General features: G+C 44.1%; 6 protein-coding genes across 6 annotated transcripts; 5 read left to right on the top strand and 1 right to left on the bottom strand.

Annotated features, from left to right (window-relative positions):
• Positions 1–239: 239 nt before the first annotated feature.
• Positions 240–1,274, bottom strand: GL218_06552 (uncharacterized protein; the record flags this gene model as incomplete). Its single annotated transcript, XM_033583272.1, has 1 exon — positions 240–1,274. One exon carries the CDS (start codon positions 1,272–1,274, stop codon positions 240–242), a length of 1,035 nt encoding a protein of 344 aa, XP_033433448.1.
• Positions 1,275–2,199: 925 nt separating this feature from the next.
• On the top strand, positions 2,200–8,257 carry GL218_06551 (Ankyrin-2; the record flags this gene model as incomplete). Its single annotated transcript, XM_033583271.1, has 7 exons — positions 2,200–2,333; positions 2,386–2,605; positions 2,671–4,846; positions 4,968–5,153; positions 5,292–5,392; positions 5,443–6,200; positions 6,253–8,257. 7 exons carry the CDS (start codon positions 2,200–2,202, stop codon positions 8,255–8,257), a joined length of 5,580 nt encoding a protein of 1,859 aa, XP_033433447.1.
• Positions 8,258–9,610: 1,353 nt separating this feature from the next.
• GL218_06550 (uncharacterized protein) lies at positions 9,611–10,852 on the top strand (the record flags this gene model as incomplete). The annotated part of the gene is made up of 2 exons (XM_033583270.1): positions 9,611–10,157; positions 10,215–10,852. 2 exons carry the CDS (start codon positions 9,611–9,613, stop codon positions 10,850–10,852), a joined length of 1,185 nt encoding a protein of 394 aa, XP_033433446.1.
• Positions 10,853–13,166: 2,314 nt separating this feature from the next.
• On the top strand, positions 13,167–13,811 carry GL218_06549 (uncharacterized protein; the record flags this gene model as incomplete). The annotated part of the gene is made up of 2 exons (XM_033583269.1): positions 13,167–13,407; positions 13,465–13,811. 2 exons carry the CDS (start codon positions 13,167–13,169, stop codon positions 13,809–13,811), a joined length of 588 nt encoding a protein of 195 aa, XP_033433683.1.
• A 4,952-nt stretch (positions 13,812–18,763) lies between these two features.
• Positions 18,764–19,378, top strand: GL218_06548 (uncharacterized protein; the record flags this gene model as incomplete). The annotated part of the gene is made up of 2 exons (XM_033583268.1): positions 18,764–18,851; positions 18,909–19,378. The coding sequence occupies 2 exons, from the start codon at positions 18,764–18,766 to the stop codon at positions 19,376–19,378; spliced, it is 558 nt and encodes a 185-aa protein (XP_033433684.1).
• Positions 19,379–20,480: 1,102 nt separating this feature from the next.
• On the top strand, positions 20,481–21,818 carry GL218_06547 (rRNA-processing protein EBP2; the record flags this gene model as incomplete). Its single annotated transcript, XM_033583267.1, has 2 exons — positions 20,481–21,420; positions 21,490–21,818. 2 exons carry the CDS (start codon positions 20,481–20,483, stop codon positions 21,816–21,818), a joined length of 1,269 nt encoding a protein of 422 aa, XP_033433688.1.
• Between the last annotated feature and the right edge of the window lie 169 nt (positions 21,819–21,987).

The raw sequence follows: 21,987 nt of genomic DNA, 5'->3' as shown, positions 1-21,987 counted from the left end.
TCATACAATTGATTACTTATATTAGACTACGTATTTCTTTATCTTCATACCCTTTAACGAACGATCTTGGGGTAATTGAATAAAGGGGCTTGGGGCTTAGGGCTTTGGCACTCGGAAGAAACCATGAAGGCGGGGTTAAGGATGTTCTTGATATCCAAATAAGGGGTATATTGAAACAATTTCGTGAACTAGTAAACACACTTCTCGCTGAATACATTGTTCATATCGGGAAGTCAGCGTTAGACTTCCCGCTCATTAGAAATGGTTGGATTCCTGTTCGTGGATGATGTCTTCTCTTTCTTATATTCTTCTCTCCAGAATGGCTCCACTCCCATCTCATGGAACCTCTTCACTTCGTAGTCCTTCGTGACGACCCAGTTGCTAATGAATACAACTAGAACCAATAAAAAGATGCCCATGCCTGCTGCTAACGGTGCGATAATCGAAAATACTGTAAATCCGTAGCTGGCGTTCTGGAACGTCTCGTCTTCCTGTAGCCTTTCTACTCCCAGGCCGACTTGCATCGCCGTTAACACAATGACGACGTACCCGAGAATAGTTGCTAGGGCAGCGAAGTTATCGCGAATTAAATCGCCGTAAACAGTATGGGCTGCGATCTTGGAGTAGCCGCGTAAGATGAAGCCTTTCCGTATTCGGTAGACCTTGTTCAGCCGGCTCAACCGGAGCTCGCCGTACCAGTACCGTGGGTTGACAGATGCATAGTCGTGGCCTTGTAGGATCTCCTTAGCGAAATCCTTCCATGCTTCCCATTCGATATAATAAGGCAGCAACCCATTCTCTTTCGCGATGCGGAAGTCACTCTGGTACGCGATGAGAGCGGTATAAGAGAAAAGGTAGCCGCGAGCGCATTTAGTTAGTTCGTCGTCTTGGATAATGTGAGCGGCCCAGAAATCAGGTTCAAAGAGATATGGCGGAATAGGTTTTAAGAATATGCGGTTCTTTGACCATACGAGATGAAGTTCTGGATTTTCGCTGATGGCGATCTCTCTTGAGAGGAGAATTTGGTGATGTAATGGCCGAGGAGGCATTGGGCGACCACATATCCAAAGCCAATCTTGTACATTATTCAACCTTTCGACAAGGAGTTCCCGCTTAAGGAAGCCCGAGTCTAGATCGGGGATAGCTATATGATCACGTTCTGTACGATGCGAAGCCGGAAGGAGAGCATTGAAGTCTGATGTCTGTTGCGATGCGCTAGAATCCTCTCGTGACTTAAGCACTTGAGTTGTGAAGGGGATAGGCGATGTACCCATCATTAACGATTATTACTTAGCAGCCAGTCTTGAAGATGTCGGTATACACTTGAAATTGAAAAATATTTCTTTTTACCGTAGGATGACCTACGAAGGGCTATAGCACACTAATATGACAAATCGTCTACTCATATACATATAGGGTAATCAAACTATTTTATGTGGCATACGCGCTCTGGCTCTAATCGGGTGTCTATTTTAAAAGAAGTAAGCAGGGGTTAAAATGATCAGCATTCAGCCCATCGCGGGTCGACATGGGTAAAATTCTAACATTGGCTACGTCCCGCCCCCTTCCCCAGTGTCTGGATTTTAGGGTCGGGGATCGCACCAAATTTGAAATTAACGCTTCTTTTCTTTTCTGCCTTAGGTACAGTAGCATTTTACCTTAATCAACACAAGGAGATATGGGATATGCGTAGTAAAAAGCGCCACTAGAAGTCGCATTTATCGGTATACAAAAATAGTATTAGCCAAGAGAAGCTTACCTTACATAGACACCCGAGTCTTTCATAATCCATCCAAGAAGTGATTAATCAGTAACATCGCGTGCCTAATGGGAGATAGCGAGCAACCAGATTATTCCAGCCTAGGACAAGGCTAGACTGGCCCTGACAGGGCTTAGATGATATAAGCAGCATTTTAGTGCTGACGGACTAGCCCATGAAGCACGATTTGAGACGGAATCTATCAGCCGCACGGAAAAGACCATGCTCACGCCATCACATAATTCGCTAGACATGTACTTTCTCATGCTACCGGGTCCAAAAGGACTTTGGGTCTATGGACCGTTCCGTAATCCTTGAGTCTAGAGATTGGAGTCACCTGTTGTCTGGCTTGGCCTATAACTCCCGTCGCCCCATCCCATCCGTGAGAGGCCCCGACTTGAATCTCGTTGAAGTATTTCGGGATTTATAGTTGTTTCGCCATGTCTCTGCAACGCTCCGCGACGCGGAAGGCTGCCGCAGGACCTGCCAGACGGAAGAAGGACTACGATATCGTACAGCAGGGTATCAAGGAGCTTTACCCGCTTGATAAATCTGATGTCGAACCAGAAATTGAGTAAGTTGGAGAAAATATATACCGAATTTCGCTTTTTTCTAATTCTCTTTAGTATCGTCTTCGTGCCCGGCCTCGGTGCACATCCGGAAGACAGTTGGAAATCAGAAAGCACCGGCTTTAACTGGACTACCGATGGGCTAGTCAGAGATTTTCCGCGGGCTCGTATCCTGCTATATATGTACGAGTCAGCATGGACCGGGTCTCTAAAGGTGAAGCAGTTTATGAGCAATGTTGCCATGACTTTGCTTAATGGGTTGAGGAGTAAGAGAGAGGTAAATCAATCCCCGTATATTTTACCTGCACACTCTAGCTTACATGGCCATTTTGTGGTTGGCAGGGTGCTGTACAACGACGTCCAATCGTGTTTATTGGCCATAGTATGGGAGGCCTGGTAGTTGCGAAAGCGATAACCATAGCAGACTCTCGAAGAGATAAATTTCCTGTCATGTTTGAGGCTATCGCGGCCGCCATTTTCTTCGGTGCACCTTTCAATGGAGCACCCGTTGCTTCTGTCGCCGCCATGTACGCATACCTCGCCGAGAAGGCCGGTACAGCGTCTACTTCCAAGCTATTAGATTTAATGAAGCCTGGCGACGAGGGCCTTCGTGAGCTTAAGCATGAATTCATGCGCCTTGTGGGAAAGCTAAGCCCTAAGATCGACCTATTATGTTTCTATGAGGAGCAGCCGACCGATTTTGGCAAGATGGCTGGCTTGCCTGACCTCTTTGGCATAAGCAAGCTCGTCATCCCAAAATCATATGCCGATTTTGTGAGTCGCGACTCTGCGACGCTTCCAGGTGTCGAAGAACAAGGCTTGGCACGCAACCATCGAGATCTTGTCAAATTCGACGGCCCGAAAGATGACCAATGGAACCAATTTGTGAAAGATCCTTTGAAGAGGATAATCCACGGTGCCCAATTGGCAGTCAAGAATCGTCTGAATTCTGTTCGCGATATCGACCGGAAAATGATTAACAACATCATGGAAGCTTTAGATGGCGCACAGGTATCCAAGAAACGCAGGGCCCTAGCGCAAACATTTGCGTCATCTTCTTGGATAACGAAGGAAGAAGAGTATAAACAATGGCTATCTGATGAGATTAAGACCGGTGATGAGGCTAATACACCTCGCGCTGCTGACTGCCTATGGATCCGAGGACCAGAGGGTCGAGGGAAAACCAGTGCATCTTTGGCAACCGTTGACGAGATCGACAGGATCAAGGATACAGATTCGAACAAGGGACCGGTCTTGCTTGCCTACTTTTTTTGCGAGTCGACAACAGATTATTGCACCGCCGAGGACGTTCTCAAGAGCATCGTGACCCAATTAATCGACCAACAGGAGATGCTCGCTTCTTATGCCAAGTTATTTGCTAAGAAGCGAGGCGAAGGAAACAAGCCGCAAGTGACTGTAGAGAACTTATGGCAGACTATTCAGGATATGCTCATAGATGAGTTCATCGGCAGTAAGGTTATATTCGTACTCAATAACCTGCACGTGCTTCCCGAAGACTCAGATTCTACTATCAAGTTGATGAAGTACTTGAACGCCGAGCTCCAAGGCATTAACCATACGGATACGAAGCGGGTGCCAACAAGATGGATGATCACCAGCAGAGAAGCCCACAACATTGAGGAAGCACTTAAAATTGAGGGTGTCCGTCTCGTTGATCTTGAAGATGAGAAATATGGGAACCAGGTTCAGACGGCATTACGAAAGCGAGCTAAAGAACGAGTCACCACTCTCGAGAAAGAGAAGAACTACAATAAGGCGCTTGCGTATTTCGCAAGCAGTCTTATCGGCAAACGTGCCCAAAATACCCAGTGGATTGATATCACATGTGTTCAACTTCAAGAGCTTCCGGAAGCCGAGAGCGACCTCAAAGTCCGCCGAATACTTGAAAGAATGCCACAGGATCTAACGACGCTCCTGAATAATTCATGGCTTCAGATATTCAAAGCTAATGAAGCTGAGGTTGAGAAGATTAAGGAGATGTTACGTGCCCTTGTTCTCACATACGAAGACCCTACAGAGGAAGAGCTTGGTGTACTTGCTGGTTTCTCCTCAAGCGAAGAGGAGAAATCTGAACTCCGTAAGTTCGTGGAGATGTGTAAGCCACTGCTAGCTATCAAGCGAGCAAATAATACCATTTCCTTCATGAATGTAGTGGTTAAAACACATCTCCTAGAGAACGCCAAGCAACTCCTCGGCATGTCGGACGAAGAGAAAAAATGGCAACATGGCGTTCTTGCACTCAGGTCGTTCTCGCATGTAAATGAGAGCTTCAATTTTCCTGGTCAAGAGGAAACCCCTGACAGCGGCGAAGATGGTAATTCGGCTAAGGATGATCAAGACGAAGATGAAAATGAGGAAGCAGAGGAGGACGAAGAAGAGGATGATGACGAGGAAGACGACGACGAGGATGACGATGACGATGAGTATGATAGCGAGAGTGAACCAGATAGCCAGGATGAAGTGGATCCCGAGGCCGATATTCTTCGCGATCTAGCCCGTAAGTCCAAACCCCCAGCCCTACACCATTGCTCACTTCTGTAGATAAGTGATTTGAAGGGTCGACATAGCTTAAACAAAGTTTCGTCCGAACGAATAACCGCTGACTTTTACCATCACAGTGCCATATACAGTCAAATATTGGCTACGCCATGCTAGTAAAGCTACACGTGAAATTGCCGAGGACTTGAGTTTAGAAGAAGATTTCTGGAAGTCCGATTCAAAGATACGACATCGCTGGCTTGTAGAATACTGGCGCATGACTAGCACTTTTGATGGCTTTGACTACAAGACGTTGACAGGGTTACGTATGTATTCTCCTAGCCTCCCTATTTACTCCTATCAAAGATGGTGTTTGTTTGTGTGCATGCGGATCTAGATCAGCAAGATCTCTTAACTTATACCCATTCGCTATCAGTAATAATTGCTGACTTCAGATTCCATAGATATTGCTGCTTCTGTCGGATTTAGAGAACTCGTCGCAGCTTTAATTCGAAATGGCTACGAAGATCAGATTAAGATCCGCGATTCATTGGTTAACTCTCCGGTTAGTATAGACTAGGTCTTCAGTTTAATGTTTGCTAATTTTGTGTTTAGTTGCACTTTGCGGCTTACTTCGGACGCCCTAAAATCGTCGAGGAGCTCCTAAACAGAGGTGCCGCAATTGATGACGGAGACGAAATCCAAGAACAGACACCCTTGCACATGGCTGCTTTCGGAGGCCATGTCGAAGTTATGAAGAAGCTGCTCTTAAGAGGGGCAAATGCTAATGCAATGTCTAACGATATTGGCCCGGTAGTAAATGCGGCAATATCCTCAGGCAATCGAGCATGTGTTGAACTACTTATCGAGCGCAATGTCTCGTTAACCGTTGACCGCGCAGACATCGACGCGCCTCTTGCACTAGCCGCATTATTGTCTGACTTCTCTATGTTCGAGTATCTAATTGAGAGATACGCGGATAAGTTGCCACCCGAAGAGTACAGCAAGGCATTTGTCAAGGCCGCGGAGGCAGGTCGGCTTGAAGTTTTTAATAGGATGCTTGAGTATGAGCATACCCAAGAATATTTCCAGCTTGCTCTCGGCTCGGCCGTTGATGAAGGGAATTGGGACATTGTTACTATTATTCTAGAAAAATGCCAAGGGCTTGACGTTGACGGAGCATTCTACCAAGCGGCCACGGGTACTGAGCAGCAAGACAAACTCCTTGACGTATTCTGGAATTATTCTAATGGTACAATTGGGCCGGATACACTCAACAATTGTCTCTACGATGCTACCGATAGAGAAAAGGAGTCCACCGTGAGGTTACTTCTCGAGAAGTTTAAAGCAGACCCCAATGCTACCGGCGACGAGTAAGCTATCATTTATTATCGTACGAAGTTCAAGTTGCTGACATAGATAAAGATATGGAAATGCCCTAACCGCTGCCGCTTACGATGGTACGATGGAGATTATCGAAATGCTTCTTAATGCTGGTGCCAATGTCAATGCGCCAGAGGGGTGGGCCCTTCAAACGGCCGCTACAGAGGGCCATTACGATGTCGTTGTAGAGCTTCTAAAGCGCGGTGCCGACGTGAACGCCTTCACTGACAGCTCATATTTCGAATCGGGTACTGCAATTCAAGGGGCGTGTGAAGCAGGCAAGACGGATATTGTTTCTCTACTCCTTGAACACAATGCAGATCCCAACCTCGGGGGAGGTCGTGATGCACCGCCAATCATTGCAGCCGCCCTTCGCGCCGAAGAGGATATTCTCGAGCTTTTAGTCAAGGCCAAAGCGCATTTAGATGTGCATGGTAGCGGAGGTTGCCCATCAACACCGCTTAGCTTGGCTGCCGCCTACATGCCTCTATCGTCGCTCCAGCTGTTACTTGACGCAGGTGCCGACATCAACCTCCCGGATGAAGACGGGGATACTGCTCTTATTGCAGCTGCATCTAGAGGCGATGAAGAGGCTGTTTCATTCTTGATAAATAACGGCGCTGACATTATGCATTCAAACGAAGATGGTGAGAATGCCCTACAGATGGCATTAGCTACTGATAATGAGGAATGCTTGAAAGTTCTTGTCGATCGTGTTTCGGTATTGTTAAGCGCTCTCAAAAATGCCATGGACTCTGGTAACAACGCAGTTACTAGTGTTGTACGAGGTGCGTTTAACAAGGAGCAAGAACTCAGCTACGATGACGAACCTCAAGTAACTCCAAAGAATGTTGAGTCGCCTAAAACGTCGGTCAGTGATGTCGCGGATAGACAACACGAGGAAACGGTCGAAGAAGTCCCCGTTATTCCAGATGAAAATGATATCAGAAGTTCTATTTATTCTAACGAAGCGCCATTGCCCGACGACGACGATCACGCAGCCGAAAATGATACCCAGGATGCAGGTACTTCTGAGGAACAGTCTTCATTTGACCAGATCTCTGAACGGCTTAAATCTGCTATAGCCAATCAGGCAGCGCTATGGAACGAATTTACAACCACCCGGTCTACAACACCTACAGAGGTTGGACAGCCCGCCTATCAACCTAATAGGCAAGAGAATATAGAAGCTTACCAGCCTAACGGCCAAACCGAGGAAAATATCCCTCATCGCATAGAAGTCGAGCAGGGGCCCCAACAGACGACCTCAGATCCGATTATGCCAGATACGTTGCCGATCGAACTACCTGCCCACGAGTACATTAAGAGGAAGCCAGCACCAACTGTCCCTTATGATAATCAAGCTACATATAGCCAATCACACTCCCCAGGGCAGTCCCAGTCATCAGCCAGCCAAATCCAGGCATCTGTAGAGACTAGGACGTACGACCAGACCATCACCGCATACCGGCCTGATCCAGTCGCCGCCTCTCAGCAGCCCCATGAAATTCCTTCGTATCAGAACCCACAGAGTCAGACCATACAACCAGAATCGTCCGTATCTTATCAGCATACCCATGCATACACACAAAGCCAGTCTGCTCAAATAGCGGCACAATATCAGAGTTCGGCCCCGTACCAGCCTAATAACTCTCTATATGAGAACACAAATCAAGTTGATGCAACTCAATCTCAACCACCAACAACTCAGTATCCTGCCCAACAGCCTACTTACGCTGCGTATAATCCAGGCACTCATAGCCCGCCACAGCAGGGATCAGCGCCACAACAGTCTTACAACCCAAGCAACCCAATCCAGGCATATCAAGGACAGGCTTACCAGCCACAAGACTGGCAACAACAATATCAGGGGTATTACGGGAATGCTCAAAACCAGCAATACACCGGTAATGCGTACGACGGCTCCGATTGGGAACAAGGTCGCCCGCAGCTCAAGCCGCAGCGGTCATCTTTCTTTGGGAACGGGATGAAGAATACGCTCAACAAAACGAAGATTATGGGAAATGGCATATTTAACAGGAAGTGAATAATGGATATAATAATACCTAGGGTTTGTATAATAGGTTAGCATATACGATTGGGAGTTCTGTGGTGGAAAATAAGTGTGTACTATTAGCTTTGGTGTTCGGAGGAACCCCTTAAGTGCGTTGGTCATCTATAGAAATATCTAAAGGGCTGAGCAATATTACCAAAATTTCAACTCGTTTACAGCATTTACTACCTACTCATATGGACCGTGTATTATAATGGGTCTATTTGATGCCAACTGTGCTTTGGGGATTCCCAGTCACATGGTTAATAAGAGCCAAACACAGTTCCTACACAAAGAGTAGTTATACCTAAATAAATCAAGATTTTTAACAATTGAATTATGTACACATTTCAAAGGTTATTAAATCTTCAATTAAATGAGGAATTTGATATAGATTGTCGATATCCTCTGATACCCGCATGCTATCTCTTATATCTTGGTAGTTTTATTACTAGTACACTTTGTAGAGACATAAGATGATATTTATTGAACTAAGCAATACCTATCAAGGACAACATTTTACATAACAGGTAAGTATATTTGAGCAAACATGATTATGTCGTCGTCGTCGTCGATATGCAAAAGGTAAAAAGTGAAAGTGCAATAGCCCTAATCAATCCGTATGACCTAGGTTATCATGCTAAGATTCTTTCGAGATATGCACCTCGGAAATTCTAACACTAACTATTGAGTCAGTAAACTACCAAACATAAAATAAGCACTGATATAGGATTCCAACCACTTGGTCACTGCAGTCATTAGTTGAATGAGCTTCAGGTGGTAGTAGCTTGAGCCGGTGGCCTATTCTTTTCCTTCAACACGTCTGTCGAAAAAAATTAGTACGTCGAAGGTACGCACACACACCCCGAGAAACTCTGTACGTGCATCTTTCAACATATACAAACACGTCTCTGTGTTTGACTCTTCAAGTCAACAATTTTTTCCTGTGTACAACCTTTGCCTACATAACACTCCCTCATACACGACTCCCCTTCATACCTACCGAAACTTCTTCCCAGACAACACATCCAACTCAATTCTATCACAACCACAGCCTTTCATCTTAGGAAGGTTTGCCATTAATCCTCAAACCTGAAAGCCCGCATCATCCTGAAACTATACTATACCATAACGCGTAAACACTTTGTGGACCGTGGAGTTGTAAGCATCTCTTTGAAGGCCTTTATTTTTTTTCTCGTGTCGTGATTTCAAAACGCGCCGTCTGTCTATCTAGGCAACAATTTCTAATATTCTACCTCTAGTTTTCACAAAACCTCATCGTCCAGATCTTCTTTCTGTTTCGACACAACCCATCCCAATTATTTGGAGAACTCCAGAACAGAGAAAATGGCGTCGTATAATCAGCTGAAAGAGCCTACCGGCGAGGACTATACTCTTAACTTTGATGTAGGAGAATTGGGCATCCCGTTGGACAATGAGCCATCCATGTCCATTGGAATGTATGACCAGGTTATCGATTTCACCCATCAGACCCCCAATGAAATCGACATTGCCTACCCGGAGCACATGCTTAACAAGCACATCGTTTCAGAGACTTGCAAGAGCCTAGAGATACTTTCACACACCAATCGCTCCAATCTTGCTTCCCCTGTTCACAACCCCGACCATACACAGGTTGGCAACACATCGGATTACGAGCGGTACCATGCTAAATTCTTCGGTATGAACTCCGAGCCCGATTCCGAGGACTCTGTGCCGGAACCCGTGCAGGAACCGGAGGGAAGTCAGTACCCAGAGGCTTGCATTGACCCGCGCCTTCTCATGTACGATCCGGCCTTTTGGGTCTGCACCGAACAGGCAGATAAGGGTCCTAATCTATCATCGGTGCCGCAATCAAGCACCTCGGGACTCCTTCAGAGCATCCAAGCCATGGGTAAATTATTAATTTATTACATTATACTTTCGTCCAGAGTAGCTAATGACCATGCAGAGCCTTTGTTAGCCCAGCAGTCTTGGGTTTCCTATGTAGCACCAGCTGTAACACCAGTGCCTTGCACAAAGCCAGCATCCCCTACAGAACCGACATCCTATACAGGACTAACATCCTTCACAAACCTGACATCCAATACACAATCTATGAACCCGGTCTCTTGTCCTAAACCGGTATCTCATCCGGAATCGGTATCTCATCCGGCACCCGTGTCTTATCCAGAATCCGTATCTTATGTGGGGCCAGTCTCTTATCCGGAGCCGATCTCTTATCCAGGATCCGCATCTCCCCCGGAGCCTATGCCCTATACGGAAGCAGTATTCCAGCCCCAACCCCAGCCATTGGAAGGAGATAGCTCGCGCGCCTTCCGCTTGCGCCCCGACCCCATTGTAGCACCTACCATTCCCCTTCCGAACACTTCTGTTCAGAAGCGCAAGTACGAAAGTTTCTACTTCGATAGGGTTCCTGCAACTCAGTACGGACAAACAGTAAAGGAGTTTATTTCTCAGCACCTTGGTTCCAAGACCCCCCACACCGAACCGGTGGTTAACAGTCCCAGCTACAACCAAACCCAAATGAGCCTATCTCCTCAAAGCCAAGAGCAACCGAGCAAGAAGGCCAAGGCTTCTAGTCCTTAAGGAATAAATGTTGAGAATATTTGAGGGACGTGCTGTGAATAGTATGAGAAGGGTTACATACGCCAGGAACGTTGCGATGGGGGGAGTATTTCGATTTCTTCATGCTTGGTTTGCGTCATGTCTATGAAATTGATCTTAAGACAAGATCACGGGAAGAGATAGCTGGATGACTGACGGACGGACGGTAAATCACCGCATGATGTTGCATAAAGCAACAGTGGCTATGCTTTATCAATTTGTTTTCTCTTTACTACTTTCTTTCCTGGGCTTTATGAAGCTCTCTTCTTCCTACAGAGTTATTTGGCAAGCGGTGCCGAATGAAATGATCACCTGGGGAAGAAGATAACTAATGTTTGATATTCAAGAGCTTGCGATGCTTTTCATTTTCTTGTTATTCAGCCATTCTTGTACTTGCAGGCAGTTGCCACTGTTCCCAGGGGCACTATTTTGCACATATGGCAAATGCGATGAATTTTCCATGAGGTATTCATAGTTGATAGCAATAGATTTCTTAAACCGCGCATTGCAATTCCCATGTCTTATCTCTAAGCCACAGTGCATAATTTAAACCCAAGAGACATTTCCCGTTTGCATCGTTAGTCTTGGAGCTTCATAATTTGGTAACTGTGATCATTGGCTAAAAGGTGATACAACTACAAATATGATTTAATTATTTTAGAGGCTTGTTTTTATTCCCAATAACCTTTTCCCAGGTTATATTGTATCTGAGACCACAGCTACATCCCGATAACTGTTTCCGATATTGTCTTTTGGTTATTCCGGTACGGTTAATCCTGCATATATGTGAGCAGATTCATCATAAGTAGAAAATTTAGAAGTTTTTTTTTTTAAGTTTTCGAGAGCAATTACCACTTAATCTATCATATTAATAGGAGTATAATAGGGCTTAGTAAATAGAATATCTCAAAACCTAACTATAAACACTCCATCATTCTAACCATAAAGATGTTCAATCGCATACAAGTCATTAGCATCTTAATGCCGCTTTAGGTAACTAGTCCTTTAAAAATAATCATAAACTAAAGAAACTAAACTCAATGCATAAGATTGCTAAATAAAAATAACCCAACAAAATACCTTCTCAGTAGTTTCGAGTATGAGATGATTAAGAACTTAGAGAGTATAACAGCCTTGTTCGTAACTATCAAAACTAATATCAATAACATCATCTTAATAAGTAAGCACGGTATTTACTATAGTTATGTCAAGCACTTCCAGTTTGCAGACGGGATCTGTTTTCATGCTTCCATGTCTCCAAACTTTGATTAGTACAAGGGGTATATTAATCTCTTTCGTAGTCTACTTGTATTTCAAATCTTCTTCCGTTTTAGAACACATAGATTTTGTTGCATCTTTATAATATACGCCATTCACAGTGACGAGCCGCTTATTCTCGCCAGCATAGATAGTATATTAAGTATATCGGCCTCTCCGAAATAGCTATACTGTTGGATATACTTCATATCGCAGGTTTAGGGGTAATGGCTTGGAGGGGGTGGGGGTTCAAGTACCTCCTTCACCTGTTCCTAGGTATCCAGTGCATGTGTCACGGATCCAGTTCTACTGAGTGAGCTCACTGCACTACCTACATCTCTATGATCTAATAATCTACCTACCTACCATCTAGGGTGGTCTATCAAGTAGCTATACATGTCATGATTCGGACTTATAACCTTGATCATACACTGTTACATACACCCAGATCTTTGCTCTCTTATATGACTGATCATACATAGTACGTGACAGTTGCAAACCTTCTTAGCTATCAGCTGTCAACGCCATCGAAATAGCCCTCCACATCTTAGCTAACACATTAATAAGACCTACTCAGAGTGACTAAGGGACGTCACTACACAGTAACGTACCTTTGGGCGGGTAGTCCGGGCGGGCCCACTGGACACAAACAAAATAGTTATCATCACCATCACTAGGTTAGGCCCTTTCGCGCCTTAATCGTACCTATGTATATATTATATTCGTACCTACAGTTGTACCAATGACTCCTAGGGTAGTCATCACTATTATCCGTATGCATTGACCCCCCTTTCCCTTCCCCCCAAGGATATATAAACACCTTATGCCTGTTACTTCAGCCTTTTCATTCTTTCCTACTTACATTCTGCAGTACAAATGAGCAGTCCATCAGACAACTCTTTCTTCTGTTACTATCATAAGCACTAGTCTTGATAATCACCTACCTTATTTAACATCACGCTTTGCCATCAACCAGCGATCTACACCTACGGATTTATCACTATTGTCGCCGGAGAGAACGTTAGCTCTATTCTAAAAGATGGCGAACAAAAGCTCCGCAGGTTATAATAAGGGATCTCGCCAGAACCCTATTTGCCTTGACGATGATCCTGTCGTGAATACCTCGTACCAACGCCAACATGAGCAGAGTCGCACTAGCGCAGATTCCAAGCAGTCAGCTACCAACTCTCAACAGGGCCGAGGCAAGGGAAAATCAACGGTTTCTACTAGCAATCCTCAAAAGAAACAGTCTACTTCGGTTTTCGGAACTCGCAATGAACGTAAGTCTTTTATGTTACAATACTATCTAAACGAATAGGAAGTTGACGATCTATCAGCTTGGAGAAACGGCCCATCTGACGAAGAGTTCTTCGCCCCAGAAGCTCGGCTACAAGGTAGCGACAATTATGGCGCATACCTTCTACGCCAAAAGATACGCAATGGTTCCGAGGCCAAAGAAGAAAAGCACCCCCTAGACGTTTCAGAAGACGAAGACTGGATGGTGGGTATCGAAAGTGATTCGGATGAAGATATTAAGCCCAAAAAACGGGGAAAGAAACAGAAGGGACCAGTTCAGAAACGATGGAAGCCTGCTCGGGAGCCCAAAGTTAGCAGCTCCAAAGCAATGGACCATCTGATGGCTCGAGTGACGGATAAGAGCCAACGGGATGGTTCAAGCAAGTGAAAAGAGGGGCTTTGAGAATATCTCGGAGAGTCATAGAGGTGTGAGCATTAGGCATGGGTCTACATATTGTTAGTAGAGCTATAAGCAATACCCGACAAAGGAGTCGTGGTACAATATAAATTGTTCATACCATAAAAATGTCATAATGATTTAGGTACCCAAAGCAATGTGAATACTGTTAAGGGGGCTCTTTCTACACCACCTTACATACCTACCTAAGGTACCTGGGTAAGGAAACATTGATTATTGCTTAGAAAGATAACGCGTGTCATCTAGAATTACATCTCCTAGCTGTTCCATTTAATAAACAGGCACCTACCTGTTATCTAATTCCTAACAAAACTGCCCCGTAGGCCTTTCTAGTCTATAAGGAGGGCGAATAGGCCGGGGATGTTTATCTTATTACGCGTACTTTCCTCGGAAAGTCACCGTGACTACCTTGTCGCAACTACCTCTACGTAGTTACCTTCCCGTAACTGCCTTAATCACCTGTTTTAACAGTACAAAATATGTTTGTTACTAGGACAATATTTTGAACCGTGCTGGCGCGTGCACCGCTGAAGAGCGTTCCTTCCTTTGAATTTGTATCAAACCTTTACTTTACTCCCGTATAAATATCTAGCCCTCCTGATCTTTTCAGACTTCCGTCTTCTTAATTTCTTTTTTATTTCTTCATCACATAACCAACATTAACATAAAACATCAACATGTCCTCTACTAAATGACTTCTACTTCTAACATTATATATTTCATTTCAAGTTTATTTCTACTCCCTTAGTATAATGTATCACATTATTCAAACAGTCAAAGCACCCGACAGCCTCATACAAGAATCCTTAAGGCTTCACTAACAACCAAACACATCCTAAATACATTACAACCGGCAAATAAACTTACATCAATTAGTTTCTATCATCATTTGAAGTCCTTCATAAGGCTTAATCCCAACCTGACAGCCCTCAATGTCTCTATAGGCGAGGCCTTCTCTATCCCCACCTCGAGCCACGGCGGTCGTCGCGACTGAGAGGTGAACAGTACGTACTACACCTAGTGAAAGCAATACATCAAACCCTAATTTATATTGACAAATGATAGCAACAGCTAAATACCGAATTTTAATTCAATCAAAACATTAATATTATAACCCACAACCAGCCTATCCAAAAGAATGACGTTCTCTTGAACAAGCCAATATTTACGCCACCTTCCCAAATATCCTATTGTTCACGACCACGTTCAAGCCGAAGTCCTACAGTATTATACAAGAATGGTCTAGATTTTAACTTCTACACATCAAGACGGGTTATAGAAGCTTTATTTCATCCAGTTGACTCCTTTCCTCCTCCACCTTTAAAACCATCATTATTCTATTCAATCAACAAATACTGCTTATCACTATTGCAACTACTTTTATAATCCATTTTATCCTAAATTTATTTTCTATTATGGATTAAGGTATGTCTATTAACCTAGGCAAGTTACTATACTATTGCTATCTGTGTATAGGTTGCCGGCTAACAATTTGCTTACTTTTAGGGGACTACTACATAACAGATCTTGGATTCAATCTTACTAGGGGTGCTGTTAATATCATGTCTGGAACGATCAAGAAAATAGTTGCAACTCAATCTATTGTTGTGTCAGCACCAGGTTATCATGGGTTCTATCGTTAACACCATGGTTGGTTACCTTTCCTTCAAAGCCATTATCACCACCAAACGCCACAATAGTGAACCACGGAAAAGACGTGTTGCTAGGCATGAATTATCAAAGCAATATGACCCTGTCACTACAAACTATGGTTTATTCCATAACAATGCAGTTAATTACGAACAAACTGTTAGAATTCTAGACAAGATATCTAGAACATGACATATTTAGGATAGAGACGATCGCACGGAGGAAGACAAAAATAGACGTTGCAGAAAATATTCGAAGACTAGACGCGAATGGAGATGATACAATTAGATAGGCGTAGCTTAGGTACCTAGGTAGCTATGATAATTATGACAATCGATAAGCTTCAAATGTCACTATTCAAAAGTGAAATTTGTACCTTTTAAAGTTCGTAATAATTATATTTACTAATTTAAGCAGTTCTGTATGTGATAAAACCAGGTTTCAAAGTATATAATCACTAGAAATTGAAGTAGGTAATATTTGAACAACCAGCATTATACCCACACGCTATTACTACACCCCCCTCCTGGTACCGCGCCCCCTATTCTAACCCCTATTCTGACAGCCTATCGTAGTGACGATAGTTAATAGGGCTTTGTAGTCTTAGGATCTAAGAAATTCTCAATGCAGCAAGTTTCTCATAGTTGAGCATGAAACTAATGGGAACCTCTAAAACCTTAACTGAAGATGCTTCTATTTATGCTTGCCTTCTCCTACAGCAGGCTAAGATTCATTCGGGTTCATCATTATGCGCATTTTCCTCAGCACTGATGCTCAAAGTACTTGGAGACTTTGTCAAACGTAATAAGCCTAATTCTCATGAAGACCTAGCTATGGTGGCTATGAATCAAGCTCCAGGTCGACTTCCTCTAATGTTCATAGACATGCGACCTATTATGGACCCACTGGTAGTAGTGGGAGATTTGGAGATCGCTGACCAGCTCACTAAGGTGTCGAAGATTTTCTACACAAGTCCTCCTAAGTCTTTCGAATCCTTGGACCGTTGACGTAGTATACCTAGGTAGCTATAGAGCTAAGGTAGCACGATGCACCTGTTTCCGTCCGGGTGAGGTTTTTTAATGCTAATTTCAAAGATTTTTCAATTCTAGCAAACGCTATGAGGAACAATGATATTCCCATAGGTTGCCAGGCTTCTCATACAGGAGTTTAATGACCGTATATCGTGATTGGGTGATCAGAGATCATTTGCTAACTCAAACAACTGATTTATTCCCATAATGAACCTCCCTGTTGGGACTATCACAATAGCATGTCACAAATTCAGACTAAAACCATGAGAAGGAGTTAAGTCATGTTTTTTTACCAATTGGTTACACTTACTTTTAAATCCCCCCTCTACAAACAGACAACTATTTAGATAGTAAAAATGCCATACCTTAAACAAACGATTTTACGAAAATCATGCTTGCGGAATAAAATACTTACATGTTAAGTAAATCTCGCTTACACGAACCTGGAAGAAAGAGCCTATACCACTAAACCTATGCCCACTTGACTATTGACGACATATTAAATAATGTAGCAATAAATAATAGCTATTTTTCGACATATGGTAATTAATAATATGATAGGTGTCAGAAGTTGCTCTTTCAATACCTTTACTCAAGAACCTCAGTAAGATTTATCCCTTTCGCATATTACTACTATCCAATGTATAAACAATCCTTCACCGGCAAACAGGTATAAACTTGAGACAAATACACCACTGGTCTAGCAATATGACTATTAAGCCAAGAGGTATACTTTTCAGGTTTAAAAGGTTCCAAGTCCAAGTGCCTTTTTGGGACATTTACTAACGAAAGTTCCGTTCTAACTTCATTCTTTTCTTCAACTCGGATATCGCCGATAATTATAACCCTAGGTCTAAGGCTTATCCTATAAACTATGTCCTGAACAACCCCCTGTACATATCTAACCAAAGAAACTAAATTTGATCCAATCTTCCAAACTACGGTCAATATAAAATATCAAAGATATCATTCTGCACTCCCAAATAGCACAAGATAAATGGTATCGAAACCGACTCCATATAGAGTGACCGTTGCTCAGTATATTACTAGAGAAAGAGGTACCTACTTGTAGACTGCAATTTATTTTCGCCGATATATTACCACGTGCTGAGCTTGTCGATAGCACGAGAATAGGGAATAATCACACTCCTACAAGGGTCAAACACTGAATAACAGCATTGACTATTACTAAGTTTTGGCATTTCGGTATTTTCTTTTTTTATTACTCACGGCAACTCCTACTCTTTAATCACAGGTCTATCCCTAATAAGTGGCCTGGCTTACTGCGCTACTTAGGTAGTCAACTCAACATCCGTAAGGTGATATTTTACTTTACGTACCTGAGTACTGTAGCTTAGACTTAGGTACAGCCGCTTAGATATAACCACCTTCGTATGAATAACAGTGCCTAGTACGTATTATCACTACTGTATACTGAACAAGTCATCTTATTCATAGTCAGCTAAATGATCCCTTGGAATCCTGTACGCGTCTAAAATATTCTAGAGAAGTAGGTACTTAGGTACGACGTTCGTGATCGTGAGTTGTTTAAGTCGGATAGCTACTAGTATTGATTGCATAGAATCACTGACGATAGTACCATAGGTACGAACCTTCATTATAGCCACCTAAAAACTTATATTTGCAAGCTCATGACGTACCAATATAGTACTTAGGTACATACCCCTTTACCAAACTCATTTTCGCCTTCTGACAATCGTTTGATATGGTCAGTGCCACCTCCTAGAGACCTTCCTGACCCACTACATCTAATAGTCTTCTAATAAGTTTCCTGATTCATTATGTTTGCCCCCTCTATATACGATTTTGTTGTCGAGTCAACAGCTGGTCTGGTCCATGCACATGCATTGAGCTGGATAACTCGTAACAAACTTCTTGCTTGTCATAGCAATGGGTAGTATACATGTCATGGTATCCACTAGCCTAGGTGTTAGGTTCGTACGTATCTATGTAGGCACGTACGGTACAATCATACTGATAGGTGGTACGTACAGGCCATTAGAAATCTATATAAACATGGGGCATCTCCCAACCAGTAGCTTAATTCCAATCTTTCTCTCTCATCACAGAACAAGGACAACCTGCTTCTTCTTCACTGGTGCCTCAACCATCCAACTGACATACTACTCCATCATCACAAAGCCACGCCTACCTATCCAGTAACCCTTTCTACTCTATTACTCTCACTATCTCCCAAGAGATCAACGAGCACCCATCATCATGCCTCGCGATCTTAAGAAGGGCTCATCGGTGAAACCGATTTCGCCAGATGGCGACGACGTCTTTGCCCCTTCACAGGGGAGCCGAAGTATGTACATTTGTTCCCCACGATTCGAATTGTCGGGTTTCTAATAATATTTTACAGAGGGTGTAGGAAAGTCACGGAAGTACTCCAAGAAGTCCGCACAGGACTATGACTCGGATGAGTCTGATTCCGACTCCGAGTTCTACAAACCTACCCAACGAGAGCTTAGAGATAACGGCGTACTCAAGTACAAACCTCGCGCCATGGATCACCTTATGGTGAACGTAGCAGGAGTCAGCATCAAGGATGAATCCGAATCAGACTCCGACAAGGTCAAGAAAGCCAAGAAGGCTAAGAAGGCCATGGAAGAAGAGGCCAACAAACAGGCTCTGGAGAGACTCGAGCGTCGGGAGGCAAAGGCACATCGGGAGGCTATGAAACAGTTTGCTCAGGCTGAAGACTCCGAAGTCGAGAGACCTTCGAAGAAGAAGAAGGGTAGCAAGCACCATTCTCGGGCTACAGACTCTGAGTCTGAACTTGAGAAGCCCGCTAAGAAGAAGGGAAAGTCCATGTGGTCAAAGTGGATGTAATGAAGGGCCTTGAGACGCAAGGTCTTCAGGTGATGCGGGACATCTCAACAGGTAAGCAATTAACCATACAATACTTATTAATAATTCAAATACTAACTCTACAGATGAACCTTGGGACTAGTTGGCTCAACCCAACTATCGGCAGGAATCGGTGGTCAGTGGTATTACGGTGCTTTGTTTTCTTGGCGGCGGATCGAGGGCATGAAGGCTGTGCGGAGACAGAAATCGGGATAAGTCGGACATCACTGCTATGTTCTTGACTGTGGCACTCCGATACTATATTTCCTTCCTTGGTGGTTGAGGTTATTTTCGTGTTACTTTACACATCAGACAATCCTCACCATATAAATCAACTCCCCTCTCATTATACAGTCCTATTCCATAAACACTGTGTGATCCAATGTGAAGTGACATGTATTAATGTAGGTTATATTGTAGAATTATTACGTATAAGATACCTGTTAAGAGCTTCCTTTGGATATCCTTCGTCATTAGAACAATTTTTTTTTAGCGTGGGCTCACTGGCTGCGGGTGATAGTCCCTTAGTTTGACGTAACGCCCCTGTTATATAGAGTATCCCCCCCTACTCACCCTTCTTCATACTTAACATACCTAATATTTTAATAACTATATCTCTACAACTCGTCTTGCTTCGATAATATTGTGTATGCCCCTATCTTACGTAATCGTGGCGGGTAAATCGTCGCAGGAAATTTAATAGCACATAAATAGGCCTAATCAAATAAACTTGAGTAGAACTTCCAATTGCATAGTAGTTTCTTAAATACTAGAGTCACATAATAGGTAGATTTTAAATTTATAATTGCTAGAAGCACATATTGTAAGTGTTAGGCGGTAGACTTTTGAGTTGAGCCTCAAGGTTGAAGTGAGGTGAACTGGTCCCATTTTTAAATTACGGGGCAGTCTCCAGTCCACCACACCGCCTTCATTAGCCACCGGTTAGATTAGCCACAGCTTCCTAGCTTATCGGCAGAAAAAAAAAGTTCTGAAGATTAAAGTTATCAGTCGGAAAAGTTCACGTTCAATCGCAATCAGCCATCAACCAACCAAAATACAACAATTCCCAATTGAAACCACAACTATGGGTAAAAGCAAGCTGAAAGTTGCCCTTGCGGCAGAGAAAGGAGTTGACTTCAAGAAATTGAAGGAAAAGAAGAAGCATAAGGAAAGAGTTAAGAAGAGACAGGAGAAAGAACCTAAGAATGGTGGGGCTGCCGATGAAGACGATAGCGACTGGGAGGGTGTCAATGAAGATGAGGATGAGATTGAAGGTGGCGCAGGACTCATAGATGACGAGGCCGAAGAAGATGATGATGAGGACGAACATATCGACCTCGCCGCCTTGGATGAAAGCGATAGCTCCGACTCGTCGATAGATCTCGAGGACAAGATAGAGCGCCCGCGAAAATCTGTATTAAAAGCGAAGAACGCAAAGGCAAATGGAAAGAAAAATGTCGACGAAGATGAAGAAGAGGATGAAGAAGAAGAAGATGACGAAGATATACCAATGTCCGATCTGGAAGATTTACCTGACGACGAGAAGGAAGACCTAGTCCCACACTCACGCCTCACCATCAACAACACCACCGCACTCCTCGCCTCTCTAAGCCGCATATCCATACCCACCGACAAATCAGTCCCCTTCGCAACACATCAATGCATAGTCAGCGCTGAGCCCACCGCCGGCAGCATCGAGGACATCCAGGATGACCTAAAACGCGAACTCGCCTTCTACGCGCAAAGTCTCGACGCCGCAAAGCGTGCGCGCGCACTACTCAAGGCCGAAGGGGTCCCGTTCTCGCGACCAACCGACTACTTCGCCGAGATGGTCAAGGACGACGGACACATGGAGAAGGTCAAGGCAAAATTAGTCGAAGATGCGAGCGCCAAGAAGGCCTCCGCCGAGGCCCGCAAGCAGCGCGACCTCAAGAAGTTCGGCAAGCAGGTCCAAGTCGCCAAGCTCCAGGAACGGCAGAAGGAAAAGCGCGAGACGCTTGAGAAGATCAAGACGCTCAAGAGGAGTAAGTGCCTCTATGAATTTCATTGCTGTTTACTATGTTATGTTCTATTATACTAACAACGTCCCCTAGAACGCCAAGAAACCTCTGGCGACCTCGGCACTACCGAAGCAGATCTCTTCGACGTCGGCGTCGACAACGAGATAGGCAAGCACAATGCCCAGCGTGCCTTCTCGCGTGGTAAGGACGGTGAGCGCGCCGGTCCCAAGCGCCAAAAGAAGAACGAAAAATACGGCTTCGGCGGCAAGAAGCGCCACGCCAAGTCTGGTGACGCCGTCAGCTCCGGTGACCTGAGCTCCTTCAACGCTCGCAAGATGAAGTCCGGTGGCTCAAGGGGTGGAAAGCCGGTTAAGCCGCGTCTAGGCAAGAATCGGAGGAACGCAGGCGCTGGTAAGCGGTAGTGTATAAATAGAAGGGGTTGAGCTGTCTGTGGCAAGGAATAAGGAGAAGTTCGTAAAGCAGTCAGATTTCGGACTTGGGATAAAAGCATAATTGTCGTAGAGATACCAAAGTAGCCTCACAAATCAAGGAGTTATGTCTAGGGAAAGAGAATATGTCTTGATCTGCATT

Source organism: Daldinia childiae (assembly GCF_008694065.1).
Source record: "Daldinia childiae strain JS-1345 chromosome Unknown Scaffold7, whole genome shotgun sequence".
NCBI classification, from domain to species: domain Eukaryota; kingdom Fungi; phylum Ascomycota; class Sordariomycetes; order Xylariales; family Hypoxylaceae; genus Daldinia; species Daldinia childiae.
Note: the sequence above shows the minus strand (reverse complement) of the source record. Positions and strands in the feature narration are given on the sequence as shown.